Here is a 13,902-nt window from a genome sequence, read left to right on the forward strand (position 1 = left end):
ACTTCTTTTAAGGGATGTGACTGACCTGTACTTTGATAAACTTGTTCTCTGCTTCACTTCTGAGAAACAAATTCTGTAATAAATTCACTTTGAAAAGTCCCTTACATTCAGAGTATTTGTCTCACCCCTTGCATGCTTTGTGGAAATGCTACAATATTACCCCCAGTAGCTGTCTGTGTGCTTCTGGTGGTGGTCTTGCATGCCAGGACTGTTCTGTGCTCCTCTAGCAATGGAAGAACATACCTCTTGCAATCAATTTCTCTACGTCAAGGCTCTGACATTGCTGTGTTCTGCAAAGCACAGTGGAGCTGCTGCTCTCATTATATAGGACCCTGAGGATGTAATCTGTGAAACATGACTGTTATACATGGTTTTCTATTTCAGCAAACTTGACTCCAAAAGCTAGTTCTTAATTACAGTCAGCAGGTTTGCTTTCCCAAGGTTTGTGCTAGAAAAAGGGTATAGTTGTATCTTTGTGACATACAGAAATGCATTATGACTTACAATGCTTTTGGAAATAGTTCATGCTTCCTATACATTTTCCCCCCTTATTATCCCTTTCTTGCCCTGCTGTTGTTGCTTTCATATGTTCTGGTAATGTGTATTCAGGAGCCAGGTCTATTGCAAGTAGAAGGCAGCAATTTTGACACAGTTGTAAGAGCAACCATCTCAGTCACTGCTCTGTGTGTATGTGCAGGTGAAAAATCTGAGAATGTGGATTGCACCCACTGAGGTGAGATGAGTGCTGCTCCTTCAGACAGCTCTCTTAATTTTATTCAGATCTAACACACAAAGAAATTTTGTAAGAAATAGCTCAAAAAGTAAGTTTGCAGTGTTGACTGCTTATAGTGTAATGGATTGACACATATTTGCTACATGACAATGTTATAAATCTAGAATACCTTGTCCTTAGTTTTTGGAAGAAGATATGTGGCCTTGTTTAACAGAAATTATGTATTTCCATCATGATTTATAGATATTTGGGGCCACAGCTGTTTGATAATGAGTGAAGTATCCTGGTATTTTTTTGTCTGTAGGTTTACCACAAGTGCTGCATACAACTGTTATTTTGATTCACATATGATGTGTCTTCACTGTTAGGTTCAGCTAATGCAGGACTGGGAAATATAATTAATAGTGCTCAAGGCATGATGTTGACTGCTGCAGAAAAAAATTAAGATTACCTGTCCTCCTTCTTTATATAGATTTTAATTTTATATAAGCTCTTCTTATTTTTAAATAAGTACTTTTCCTTTGTTTTATGTAGGCCAGTGTTAGCTATTGTAGAAGTGGAAGTTCAGGAAGTTAATGAAGCTGCCCGTGACAGTGTTTTCCGAGAAGTGTCATCTTTCCAGGGACCACTGGATGCCACAGTAGTGGTAAATCTGCTATCACCAACACCTGAAGAGAAAAATGAATTTCCTGAAGACTTGCGTACAGAGCTTATGCAGATGTTTGAGGATTATGGCACTGTTGTTCTGGTCAGGTGAGTTTGGGATCTGAAATGGCATGGCATCTATTAAAAACCACAGACAAGAAGATCCTTTTTGTCCTGACAGTTAGCTTTGTATTGGAAGGAAGTAGGTAGAACTCCTTTACTGCACTTCATTAGAAATTGAATGCAAGTGTTTTGAATATCTTATACCTCTCAGCAACCTTTTAAAGAAATAATCCAACAGCTGTCTTATCTGAGTGGAAGAGAATTTTATTCAGTACAACACCATGAAGCAGAGAGTTTGATGTAAGTCATCATCGTTAGATTCAGGCCTTACTTCCAAGCATTGCTGCTTCTGCTGGATCCTCAGGCCCTGCTTCAACTCCTCTGGGTGGGGGGGGGGGGGTGGGGGGGGGGGGGGTCTGCTCTCTTTCCACCACTCTTTCACACTTGGCAGGATTTCCTGGCTGGCTCTCCTTCCTGTTGAGGGTCATTTTGCTTGTTTGTTAACAGTACGGCTTCTTGCAGAGCTATCACCTACTGGGTTTGAGAGGGAGAGTGTGATACCTTCTGTCAGAGCAGCTTAATTTCATTCTGATTGATTCTCTACAGGGCTCCAGCACAGCTGTGAGACTTCTGTTTTGAGAAATACAAGCAAAAGACCTAACAGTTGACCTCTGGGAAACACTGCCAAAAACTTGTTCATATTTACTTGATTCATTTATTAGTGGAGAAGGCTGATAACCTGTTGTTGTATAGTTTTATGAAGTACCAATATAAGATGAGGGTTCAAAAGCAGCCATGCAGGAAAAGCAGCACCCCCTTGCTTGTGAAGAAAAGGAGCAAGAAAATAGCATGTTTTGGTGGATAGTTCTTGGTGTGTTTTGTTTTTAATTGCTTAGATCCTGGTGAAATACTACTCCTTGAGAACATCACATGTCCTCTGAGGTGAAGGATATGCAGAACCATGGAAGTTAGTCCAGAGGGAGTGTAGATATTGGACTGGGTGTCCTGTCAACAGCTGCTGAGATGTTTGTCCTTTCCAGGGGTGATCCAGAAAAGGGCAGGGTGCTGGGGTCACACAAGGGATGACTGGGGAGAAGAGGAGCCCAGCTGGGATTCATAGATCACCTGCTTCTCCTCAAAAAGTAGAATTGTGAAGGAAAATGCAACTAAAACCTAAATGCAAATAAACTAAAATGCATAGCACTGCATGTGTATCCTGTATATTGATCTATATGATAGTTTTCTATCATGACAGCCTTCAAAGGGTTTTAATCAATGGTAAAATAAAATTGTTTTTCTCCCCTTTTTTCACTAGGATCTGTGGAGGTCAAATGCTGGTGACATTTGCAGACAGCAAGTCAGCTCTTCGTGTGATGGATATAGATGGTGCCAAAGTAAGACTTTCTCAAACCTATGATAATAATTTTATAACAAATTTCTCAGAAGTTGTTGCTTAGAATGAAGTACTTAAGTTTCTAACTAAATCAAGTAGCGTTATTTTGAGGACAGTTAGTGCTCATGAAGTCCCACATCTGCTGAGGCTATTAATGCAGTATTTTAGTTTCAGGATGGCATGAGGTGACTTTTCATGGGTCCCAAGCAGTGCTTAGGGTCTGGTTTCTGACACCACTGCAGAACACATCCACTTGTTTGTGATTGTGGCTCCTTCAAGCAGTTCTCCTGACATTCTGTGTGACTTTATACTGTTGCCAAAGCATCCTCATGATTGTGGATTGGAGATTTTTTGTTTCTCCAGTGTATCAAATAGGCTCCTTCTGCTAAGCTGTAACAACATGATTCATTTGCTTCCATGGCAAATCCAGCATTAGCAGTAGGCGTTCACCTTCCCATCCCCTTCTTTTCATTCCCACCCCCTGCTTTTCCTTCCCACACACATATTCTACCAATCATCAATCCCCTGTTGAAAGAGCAGTTTGTGGGGCTGCCCTGTGAGCCTAATGCTTAAGTAATGGATTTCACTCTCATTCTTCTTTCATATTTGCAGTTTTATCTTCTAGTTTGACTCCTGCCATTGATGTAATTTATAGCACAGACTGAAACACAGTTGTATGCACACAGTATGTGAAGGCTCTGGGAATCTGAGTTGGGAACTTTTCAAAATTATTTTCCTGTCAAAGCTTCTGGCTTGTCTGCATTTCACCCCAAATGTCATAGAGCAACACACATAAGCAGCTGAAGCCTTAATCTGTTTGAAAATACACCTTCCATATACATCATAGATGAGATTTTCTGGTCAGAGTCTCTTTACAGGTGGTAGCAGTACAAAACTCTTGTGTGTTTTAAAGCTGTTGATTCAAAAATACCACCTTCTCATTCCAATATTGCTATTCCAGTGTTGTTTTGACAATATTTGACGTTTCGCCTATTTCTCCAGTATTTCCCAAATGCAGCAGCTGTGCTTTTGAGTTGTGAAGCTCATTTCTTTCAAGAATATTGTTGCAGTCTGAAAACTTGGTTAGTGGAGTAAGAAGAGTGTTTCCTTTCCATTTAGCTTCTGAAGTGAAGCTTTAGTCGCATCAGTTTCTGAAGCAGATGTACAACTTGGTCAGAGCAAGATGCTTGGGGTCCTGGGTTGAATGCCTGCTTGGGCCATTCCCTAGCAGTTGGATCTGATGATCCTTCTAGGTCCCTTCCAACTCAGAATCTGTGATCTGTGTGATTCTGAACAGGCTGGCAGCACTTGCTTATCTTATTCTGTTCAAGCATTTTCATTTTGTGAAGGTGCTTGGCAAAGGGGAACAATTCTTTCTGTGCTTAGGTGAGAGGCAGAACAGTGAAGATCCAGCCCAAGACTAAGGACTGGCTGAAGGGCCTTCAGGAGGAAATTGCTCGAAAACGAGACAGCTTTGTCCCCATGTCCCCCACAGCAAACTCCCATCTTCTGGAAGAAAATTTTGACTTCTCAAGTTTGGACTATGAGTCAGAAGGTAAGCAATGTGTTTCTAAGCAAAGTAGAGAGAAATTGCTTTGCTGACTTTGGTTGCACAGAGATAGTACAGTATGAGTGTCAGTGGCACCTTAATTTGTAATGAAGCCATGCTTCTTAAAAAGATCACTGTAATTAAAGCCATGACCTGACTGTGCCTGGGCATAGAGCTGTTAGGTCATCCTGTCAATTTGGTGTCATATGTTAGCAAATCCAGTGTATGGTACAACTGTCTGTAGAAACAAACCAATGAAACACATGGGGTGGTTACACAAGAATCTTGCCCAACCTATATACTAAATTAACTGATAGTATAGATTAATTAATTGATAGTGTAGAGAGACAGAGTGAATTTGCTCATTAATTCTTTTTAATCTAATATTTTAATCCAGGTGACATAGAGGATGAAGATGATTATTTAGAAGATGCTCTGTGTCAACACCTAGTAACAGACACAGGAGAAGATATGCTGGAGCGCCCTGGACACTGTGCATCTGTAGCTCTTTCAAACAAATCTGGACAAACCCCTCACCTGTATAGAGGTAAAGTATCCACCTTCCTTAAGGTAAAACCTAAAGGATTGTTGTTTGTTCTCCTGTTGCATGTACTTCCCTGTTCATTTATGTTTTTATTCTGGGTTCTCCTGTAGTACCTATTCATGCTCAACTCCCCTTGAGTTAGTGACTGTAACTGAGGTCCTCAGGCATGATAACAGCAGTGCAAATGATCAGACTTAGATTCTCCTCTCTTGGCTAGGGCAAGGGAGGCTGGTTTACCTTTTCTAGCCAGAGGAAATGAAATCTTTTTATGCATTTGATGTTGTTTGGCACCAGAATGTACAACAAAAAAAGGCATGCTATTTTATTATTGGTGAGGGCCAAAGCAAAATCAAACCATAAGAATCCTGTTGATTCAGTGATTGGCTCAATTCTATCCTTTGAACAGTAGCAGTGGCTGAGCAGTCAGCTGTAAGCTGGGAGGTTGTGTTCAAATTACTTCAGAGGCCTGAAGTTACTCCTTTGTTCCCATTTGATTTATTTCTGAAGGAAACAAAGTTCATCGAATACATGTATATATATATATATATATATAATTATTTTTAGGTTCTTCATAATTGTGTTACCTTTTTCCTGGGTTACCTGGCTCATTTGCACATTATTGTGAAGTAACTTGCTAAAAAGAAGATAAAGTTGTGGAGAGAAAACTGATGAAAACTGCAGCAAGAACTAGCTGAGCCAGTTGTAGTCTTACAATGGGATGTGACCAGGACATGCTTCAGTGGCCAAGCATTGACAGGCTGGGATATGTATTAAACAACTCATTGTGACAGCAAGTGATTCAGTAGCTGTCATTCTGCACTCTCCTAGAAGTGCTTTGTCTTGTGACATAAAAGTGAAAACTTTCAATACCTTCAAAGGTTGAGTCATAAGTAGAGTTCAAAAAGATTAAATTAAATTCATACACTTACACAGACAGATTTTCCAAACAGAATGATTTATGGCTTTCTTGCCCACCTTGAGTCATAGGCTGGGTTCAGTGTGACCAGACTCAAAAGCCTATCCCTGAGTCAAGGAGTAATCGGTCATTATTAAATACTGTGAAGTCAATCACTTTGTATTATAGGGTGCCTTGCCCTCCAAGCACCTCTGGCCTACTGTGTGATGATTCATTAAGCCACAGAGAACTGCAGTGAGTCTTGTCACCCACACTGACTCTTCTCCACAAAAAATATCACAAAGTAAATCGAGGTTATGGAGTATAGTTTGGAGGAGGTCAAGGTGGGGTCATGATCTCACATAACTCAAAATATGATATATTCAATTAATCTTAAAGTGTCTGCAATTTCAGATTCCTTCATAAGCTTCCAATTCTGCCTGAGTAATTCCTAACTGAAGGTATGATGACTGTGTAGCTGATGGTAGACACAGATGGAAAACAGTGACAGGCACAATAGTGTGTGTGTGTGCTTCTGAGGTCAGGGAAGGGCACAGCTTCACAAAACTGATGTCCCTGCCAGCAGCCTTTCAGGGGCAGAATTGAGTGGTAATGGCTGACTTTTGTGGTGTTCAGTTTTACTGCCAGAACTTCAAACCATTCCTCCAGGTGCCTGCATGCTTCCTTGGGTCCTGCTGAGGAGCCTGTATCTGCAGCTTAGAAGTACTAAAAATGCAGAGAGCACGGGGAGGGCGGGCTGGGCAGACCACAGGCTCTGTCTCTGTGGCTGCCATCTGCTGCTGAGTGGGAGCAGGAAGCTGTGAGGCAGCTCATGATTCCCTGCAGAGCACAGCTTGCTGAAAAACAAGAACTTGTTTACAAATGCCTGAAGTGCAAGAGACTGCTTCCGCATAATTCCTTCCCCATGTCTCCAAAACATAGGGACAAAACTAAACCCAGTGAATCTTGGAGCTGTAAAGAACAAGAGCTGCATAGCAGGCAGCCATGGCAGGGTGAGAGGACTGAAATGAAAGTCCTCACTATAGCAGATGGAGAATAAAGCAATCCATACTTCTCCCCTCTCCAGCTGTTGTAAAGGCTTAGAGGAGATGAAAGACTGAGTAATTAGTGATCTAAGGTGCAGCCAAGAGCTAGCAGATTGAGGCCACTGTACCTGTTAGGAGATGTTGCTGGGAAGCAGAGACGTGATGATTGAGCCATTCAGACAGATTTTCCTCTGGTATAAAAACAGCTGTCCTGTGCAAGAAAAGGTGTCTAATCCTCAAATGGAATACCTGTGTTTGGGATGGAAAGCAAGGAATTCGCCATGACTAGCCATAACAGTTTGAATGGCAGCAGGTTGCCACTAAGTCTGGCTGTGAAAATTTCAGAATCTAACAAAGGTGCCCAGTAACCCTGGAATCAGATGCAGGAATTCTTTGTGTTAGTGCAAACAGCTAATAAATGGTGGAAAAGGAGAGAGAGAGAAAGAGAAAGAGAAAGAAAGAGGTATTTGACTAAAGGGTAGCTGTTTCCTGCAGTGGGAGCAGGCAGACTTCAGAGGAGAGCAAAAAAGTGAATGGAGCTGTCCTGTTGTTGAGAGACCTGGCTGAGGCTTGCCATTTATAATCATCTGTCTCCTGACCTCTCAGGTCTGGTGCCCCTCACCCAGTGTGTATCTAATGCAGACACTTTCAAAAATGACCCTAGATGATGCAGACCTGGCCGATTTGAAGCAGGAGCTGGAGGGAAGTGGGGAATGCCGGCGGCGGATTCCAAGCAGGTCTCTGTCCATTCCTACCAGGCCTCGGCCACTTCAGCCACCACAGAGGCCTCCCCCTCCTGGTGAGTTGAACTTTCTTTAATGTGGTGTTGGCCCCTGCTGAACAGTTTTTGCCTGCCATGTCTGGCTGACAAAGAAAGTAGTACCTTGTTCTGAAATGTCATGTTGTCGAGGGACTTGTACTTGCTTCCCAGCCTGTTCCAGCCTGAGCATTACTGCCATTAGTAATGGGAGAAGTATGTCTTCAGGATGACAGGTGCTCCACAAAAAAAAAAAAAAAAAAAAAAAAAAGTCAGTAGTCAGGACAGAATAGCCCATATGTTTCATACTAGCTCACCACTCAGGTTAGCAAGTTGAGCAGCCACTTTGTGGCAATAAAGATATCGGTACTTATGCTGCTGACTTCTGAAGTGTTTTCTTGCATTCTGAATTCTTGGATTCTGAATTAATCTTAATCAGAATTTAAAAAACCTTTGACAAAATACTTAATCTGGATAGTTCTCCTTTCTTCGCAAGCAATTCATGTGTTTATGAAAGAAATGCAAAGTGGATTATGATTTTCAGTGCGGCACGAATGGAAATGATGCTCATTACCTAAGCTCTGCTCCCCTGAGATGACATCCAGAACTGTGCTGCTCCTGTTTTCATAGCTACTTCTGGATGAAAGCTGATTGCTAGATGAGCATAATCATCTTTGCCTCCTATATTAGACAAGCCATACATCATGTTTTTCTTGCCCACAGTCTCCCTTTCATGTACATATTCCAGACTTAAATTAGAAATTCTGTGAAGATCACCTGATAGAAGATGAGTCCTTTAGGATTATTCCCATTCATTTTTGAGTCTGTTGCACAGAAGTGCTGACACTGGTATCTGTATTTCTGTCCCTAGAATGCAATGTTAATGCTCAGCTGAGGCTATCTAATTAATTAAATGAAAGAAAGACTAACTACAAAACTTCTTCCTGAAACAGTTCAAGATTTTTAGAGGGTGATGGTATGCACACTGGTTTTGTTCCATTGCAGATAAAATTTTGTACCAGCTCTTGAATGTAAAAAGCCATTTTTTATTCCTCTTCCAGCTGGAACATCAGGCAAAAAGTCCCCCTCAGATGGTTCCCTCTCTCCAGGAAGCCATTCCACCTGCTCCATCCTGGCAACGGCAAAGCTGCTTCCTGGAGCCCCTCAGCAGCCAGTGAGTCCTGCTGCTCAGCATGGCCCCTTGGCATTGTCCTCATCCCTCCCAGCCACACGAAGAATCACATACAGGATGCACCTGTCATACAAGGAAAGAAGTCCATCACATGTCTGAGCTGAAAAAGCAAAGTTAACTTCTTGTACTGCAATACTAAACTGTAGGCCCTGTTAGGCAACAGAAAAATGTTAATGAATTAACAGGAGTTAGGAAGGCCAAAGAGGGACAGAGAATGAATGACGTAAGACTAGATTTAGCACTGTTGCTAAACAGTGCCAGAAAACACTGTTGCTGCTTTCTGACAGATGCTAACTTGATTTTTTAACACCATCATTGTATGATTTAATTATTTTCTCACCTCTGTTTTGTTGGGCCATGCTAGTGCCCAGAATGCAGGAAAAGTCTTCACTACTGGCAGCAAGTTGTATTAGTCCCCTGAGGAAACCAAGACCAGAATGTGGAAATGTCTCCTCACTCCTGTCTTGCTGGATGAGGACCCTAATGCATTGAACAAGGGATGGCTAAGGGACTAGCTGTGGCACACAGGCACTGGCCTTCTGTCAGCTGGCAGCAAAGATGTACAATTTGCTAAAAGATTCCCACTTCTTTAGTATTTATAGGTCACTGAATAGCCACTTGCAAGAGCAGAATTTTACAGGTGTATGAGCTTAGCTGTAAAGTTAGAGGTGTACAAGAAAAATCAGTTCTCTCAAGAAGACTCATTCTCCTATGTTTTTTTAAAGCCCAAAGTCCGGACTGGAATAAGCAAACCTTACAATGTCAAGCAGATCAAAACAACTACAGCTGAGGAAGCAGAAGAAGCTATTAGATGTCTTATGGAGAACAAAGGAGGTAAGCACAACTTTCTAACTGACTTCTAAAGATCTTTAAATAAAGAAAACTGTTGGTTTATTCATCTCACCATAGCCCAGATGCACATATTCCTATTCAGAATTTCACCTGAACACATTCTTGCAAAATTGTATATAGTATTCTCTGTCAGTTCTGATAATATTAAGATGATTAAAATTTTATATTTTCAAGATGATTGAAAGTTTATATTTTGTTGTAGAACGTGCTACTAGGAGAACCTTGGGTTATTTATGTCTGGATTTAGTCAGACAAATGGAAATATAAAGATGGTATTTTACTAAACGGATGGTGCCTGTGTTAGCTCAGACTTGCATAAAGGATATTTGCTGCTCTATTTACTGAATGCTCACTATTCCAAGCAGAACTACACAGCAAATGCAGCTCTAGGAGAAATAATCTGGATTCTGTTCACATTTGGACAGCAAGTATAGCTGTAACCCAGATAAAACCTTGCACTACTTCATCTTGAATAGCTAAGCTAAAAGGCTACTCTGTGCTTAGGCTCTCTGTGTATTCCCTGGAGAAGAGAGCTTCTTGGAAGGGCAAGTTAGAGCACAAAACTAACGTAGATACTGTGAATGTACCCCCCAGGGTTGCATGCAGTCTTTCTGCTGATGCTGTATGAATGAAAATGGCTACCTGAATTTGCAAGGCTCTCAGTTTAGCAGAAAACCATCCCTTTTCATTTCTGTTGAATGAAATACTATAAAGGCATCTTGATGTTTGTTCCTTAGTGCTGTTCATTTCATTTTGAAATCAGATTTACTCTCCATTGATTTTGAAATTCACATTCACTTGGTTGGGGTAAGAAAACTAGTCTGGTCATCATCACTTCCAGTCCCTTGCACTGTACGATCAGTTGGTATTTACAGTTTTTTCCAAAGTACTCTAGAAGATGAACTTGGCATTGTTAATTTTGTTTTCCAGATAATGGCAAAAGTACGCTCAGAGCTTGAGCCCAGTACTCCTGAACCCCCAGCCAGTGTTTTTTCAACCTTACCAAACTGTGGCACAGCACTGCTGGTTTGGCATGAAGTTATTTCAGACAGGGAAGTTTTTCCATAACAGCCTATTAGAGATGTTACAGGTTTGCAAAGGTCTGTGCTTAGTTCTAAAACTGACCTTCTTGGCCTGAGTTGGCCCTATAGGCATGAACATTTTGGGAAACGTGGTTGTGAAAGAAATTATCTTGATCTTCTGATCAGGCTGAGATGCCATACTTGGTTTTGCTTTTCAGGAGTACAGGAAGATGCAGTAAAGCCTGTTCCAACCAAAAACCAAACTTCTTCCAAACCCGAGACTCTTCCCAGCATCACAAAGTCAGCATCATTTCAAGGGCCGCAGGCAGGAGCGGTGCCTGTGCCTCATCGTCCACCACCCAAAGTTCCAACTCCAAAGAAGCCAGTGCCCCTGCAAAGAACTGGAGTCAAGGTGGAAAATGTAAGAGAGTTGCAGCAAAATGCATCCAGCTTCCATTACACAGTGTGAATGATGGAGGGGTTGTTTTTTTGCAGGAACTTCTGTCATGTCAGCAGGTGCTGGAATAATTTTGTGTGTTAGTCACCAGGGCATAAAAATGCAAGAAAGATTGGAAAGAGAGCCATATTCAGCTTCTCTGTTCATCAAGCCATTCTCTTTTCTGGTTTGTCTAAACCTTGTCAGGATTTAAGACTCATCTGTTCTTTTGACAGTGAGTGGTCTGCTCTGTGAAGATTTGAGGCAGCTTCTTCCTCAGTTCTGTGTCTTGTGTCCTTTCTTGCCTTTCTTGCATACCTTGTAATGGGATTCAGCCTTTCAGTTTGAATTCTGGAGTCTACTCAAGAGTTCATGTTCTCAAAAATGCAAAGCTGTAGGTGTTCAGGTTTTAATATATGTCAGGTCTCTATGAGGGAGACAATAGTTCACCTCTAGAGCTGCTAAAATTATAATCTAATTTGTAAAGCAATTTGAGTACAAGGGAAAGGCAAATATAACCTTTTATATTCTTCCTTAGACAACATCTCACTTCTAAATTTTTAGGGCTCCTGCCTTACCTTCCTTTGGTGAAGGCACTCACCGCTTCTCTGTAATGGACTTAGTGCTATCTTTTACTTAGCAGATTCACCAAAAAACCCAACCCAGACAGCACAGTCTGTGCCAAGGAGCAGTCAGTTTGTTTTGTTTAAGTTGTCGCCATTCCCAGGTCACTCTTGAATGGTGCTGAGAGGGTTTGCTATTTTGGTGTTAGTTATGTGAGAGCTTCTGCAGGAACAGATCTATTTCAGTTTGACTCTGCCCTGGAATTCCACTTCTTCCTCCATCTGAGGGGGGTCAGGTGGGAGTTGTGTACTTGAAAACATCTGCCCAATCCCTCTCTACCACAGTCAAACGTAGGGAACTTAACAGCACATAGGAAGAAGTGGCAAAAGATATGTGCAGCATGAGATACTGACTAAATATATTTGCCTGCATGAAAAAGCCTGTACATTATCTTTTAATACTATGCAGGAGTAATAAATAATTTAAATGCTTTCATTCAGTCACACAGTGTGAGAAATCTGAAGCAGTCATTGCCCTCCTAGACTGAGCTGGGCTTATTTGTATGCTTTTAAATGCTGGATGTATGCTAGACTGGACTTTGAGAGCTTATTTTTATCTTCATTTGCCAGCATCAGTGAGACAGGACAGAGCCCTTAATGCATGTATTGGGTTAGCTTAAGCTAATTCTCCTTCAACCTTACCTATCCAAATAAGCTGCACCTAAAGGCATGGGCCTCTCTATGACATCTTGCTTAAGTAATATTAGTCAGCAGAGAGATGTAACAAATAGATAATTCCTCAGAACTGTGTTAATTTGGCCCAGAGCAAAATCCTAACCTGAAAGAGAGATGGTCAGACAGAGCTGTGAGTGAAGAGGTTGTAGAGTCCTGGTCCTTCCCTAGCTCTCTGAAGGTGACTGCAAGGCACAGTGCATGAGCCCAGAGCCCAGCAGGTACAGTGGAGAACTGTGCTGTCAAACCTGCTCTTTGTACTGCTTTTTTTTCTTCCAGGACTGTCAGCTTTTCTTAGTAATGCTGTCAATTAGACTTGCACCAGTTAGTGACTCAGAGTTTAAGGTCCTTTTTTGTTACCACATTTCTTCTTCCATTTCCTCCTCAGGCCATGTCTCCAGAAGAACAATTCGACCAACAGACAGCACAGTCTCCTTTTGGCTTGCTAGAGCCCCATCTAGAAGCTGGAGCTATTCTTAGTCCAACCAAGATCACTCCAGTCCCTAAACCCAGAACACAAGCTGGGAAGCCACAGGAGAGCAGGGGCAGCAGTGAAAGACAGCCCCTGTCAGCAAGCACAGCTGAGGCCATTGTACTGCCTCCCCAGAATGCTCCTTTTGCCCCAAAGGTGCCACCACGAAGAAAGAAGTCAGCTCCTGCAGCTTTTCATCTCCAAGTTCTCCAGAGCAGTGACAGCCCCTTTTTTAGTGGGTCACTGTTCAACTCCAACAACAACAACCCTGGGTCCTGCCCCCAGACTCACGGCCCTGTTCACACAGGTCCCACAGCCTCTGCCAGCCTAGAAACCAGCACCACTCAGCCCTTGGCACCAAGTGCTGCAGAACTGATGGCAAAGCTCCAGGGCCCTTCTGCACCAGCAGGCCAGCATCCACAACTGGATACCAGCTCCCTTCCAGAGAACACCAATCTTCTGGACCTTGACATACATTCTTCCTTCCCTCTTTCCATACAGGCACCATCAGCTACTTCTCCAGCACTCACTTCAGAAAATTTAAATCACCCCAATCTGAAAGATTTCAGTCACTGGGTTACATTTAGTGATGATGAAGACAGCAGTGCAGTGGCAGAAGGGTTCAACAAACTGCCTGTCTTAGAACAAAACAAAAATACTTTAATGAAAACAAATACTGATTTAGAGTTGTAAAATTTTGCTCCCTTAGTGTTGCAAAAGAAATCATAATTATGACGCAAAACAAAAAATAAATCTTTTTTTATTTAATGCAATAGATCATCTGTCCATGTCCATTTCATTTTCGTGTTTAAAATACAGCCCCTGGAGGGAAGTATACAGAGTATGTACAACCTAACATTACCTACAGTTCATTTAAAAACTTCCTTATTCTAAGTTATTTCTTTTTATTAATCCATCTTAAGATGTTTTATTTCATTTCAGGTACAGATCATATGTAAGAACACATAATGATGCATGGAAAAAAAGACATTAAGGAAAGCATTTTCC

General features: G+C 41.7%; 1 protein-coding gene across 1 annotated transcript in view; it reads left to right on the top strand.

Annotated features, from left to right (window-relative positions):
- Window positions 1-13,587, top strand: part of SYNJ2 (synaptojanin 2) — a 64,921-nt gene extending 51,334 nt beyond the window's left edge. Inside the window, exons 19-27 of the mRNA XM_062488878.1 lie at window positions 1,268-1,486; window positions 2,757-2,835; window positions 4,221-4,389; window positions 4,781-4,930; window positions 7,533-7,667; window positions 8,687-8,799; window positions 9,543-9,651; window positions 10,910-11,112; window positions 12,811-13,587. Of these exons, the coding sequence (XP_062344862.1) occupies window positions 1,268-1,486; window positions 2,757-2,835; window positions 4,221-4,389; window positions 4,781-4,930; window positions 7,533-7,667; window positions 8,687-8,799; window positions 9,543-9,651; window positions 10,910-11,112; window positions 12,811-13,587 (1,954 nt within the window). The remainder of the gene's footprint in view (window positions 1-1,267; window positions 1,487-2,756; window positions 2,836-4,220; window positions 4,390-4,780; window positions 4,931-7,532; window positions 7,668-8,686; window positions 8,800-9,542; window positions 9,652-10,909; window positions 11,113-12,810) is intronic.
- The last annotated feature ends 315 nt before the right edge of the window (window positions 13,588-13,902 follow it).

The sequence above is a fragment of the Cinclus cinclus genome, chromosome 3 (genome assembly GCF_963662255.1).
Source record: "Cinclus cinclus chromosome 3, bCinCin1.1, whole genome shotgun sequence".
Lineage (NCBI taxonomy): Eukaryota > Metazoa > Chordata > Aves > Passeriformes > Cinclidae > Cinclus > Cinclus cinclus.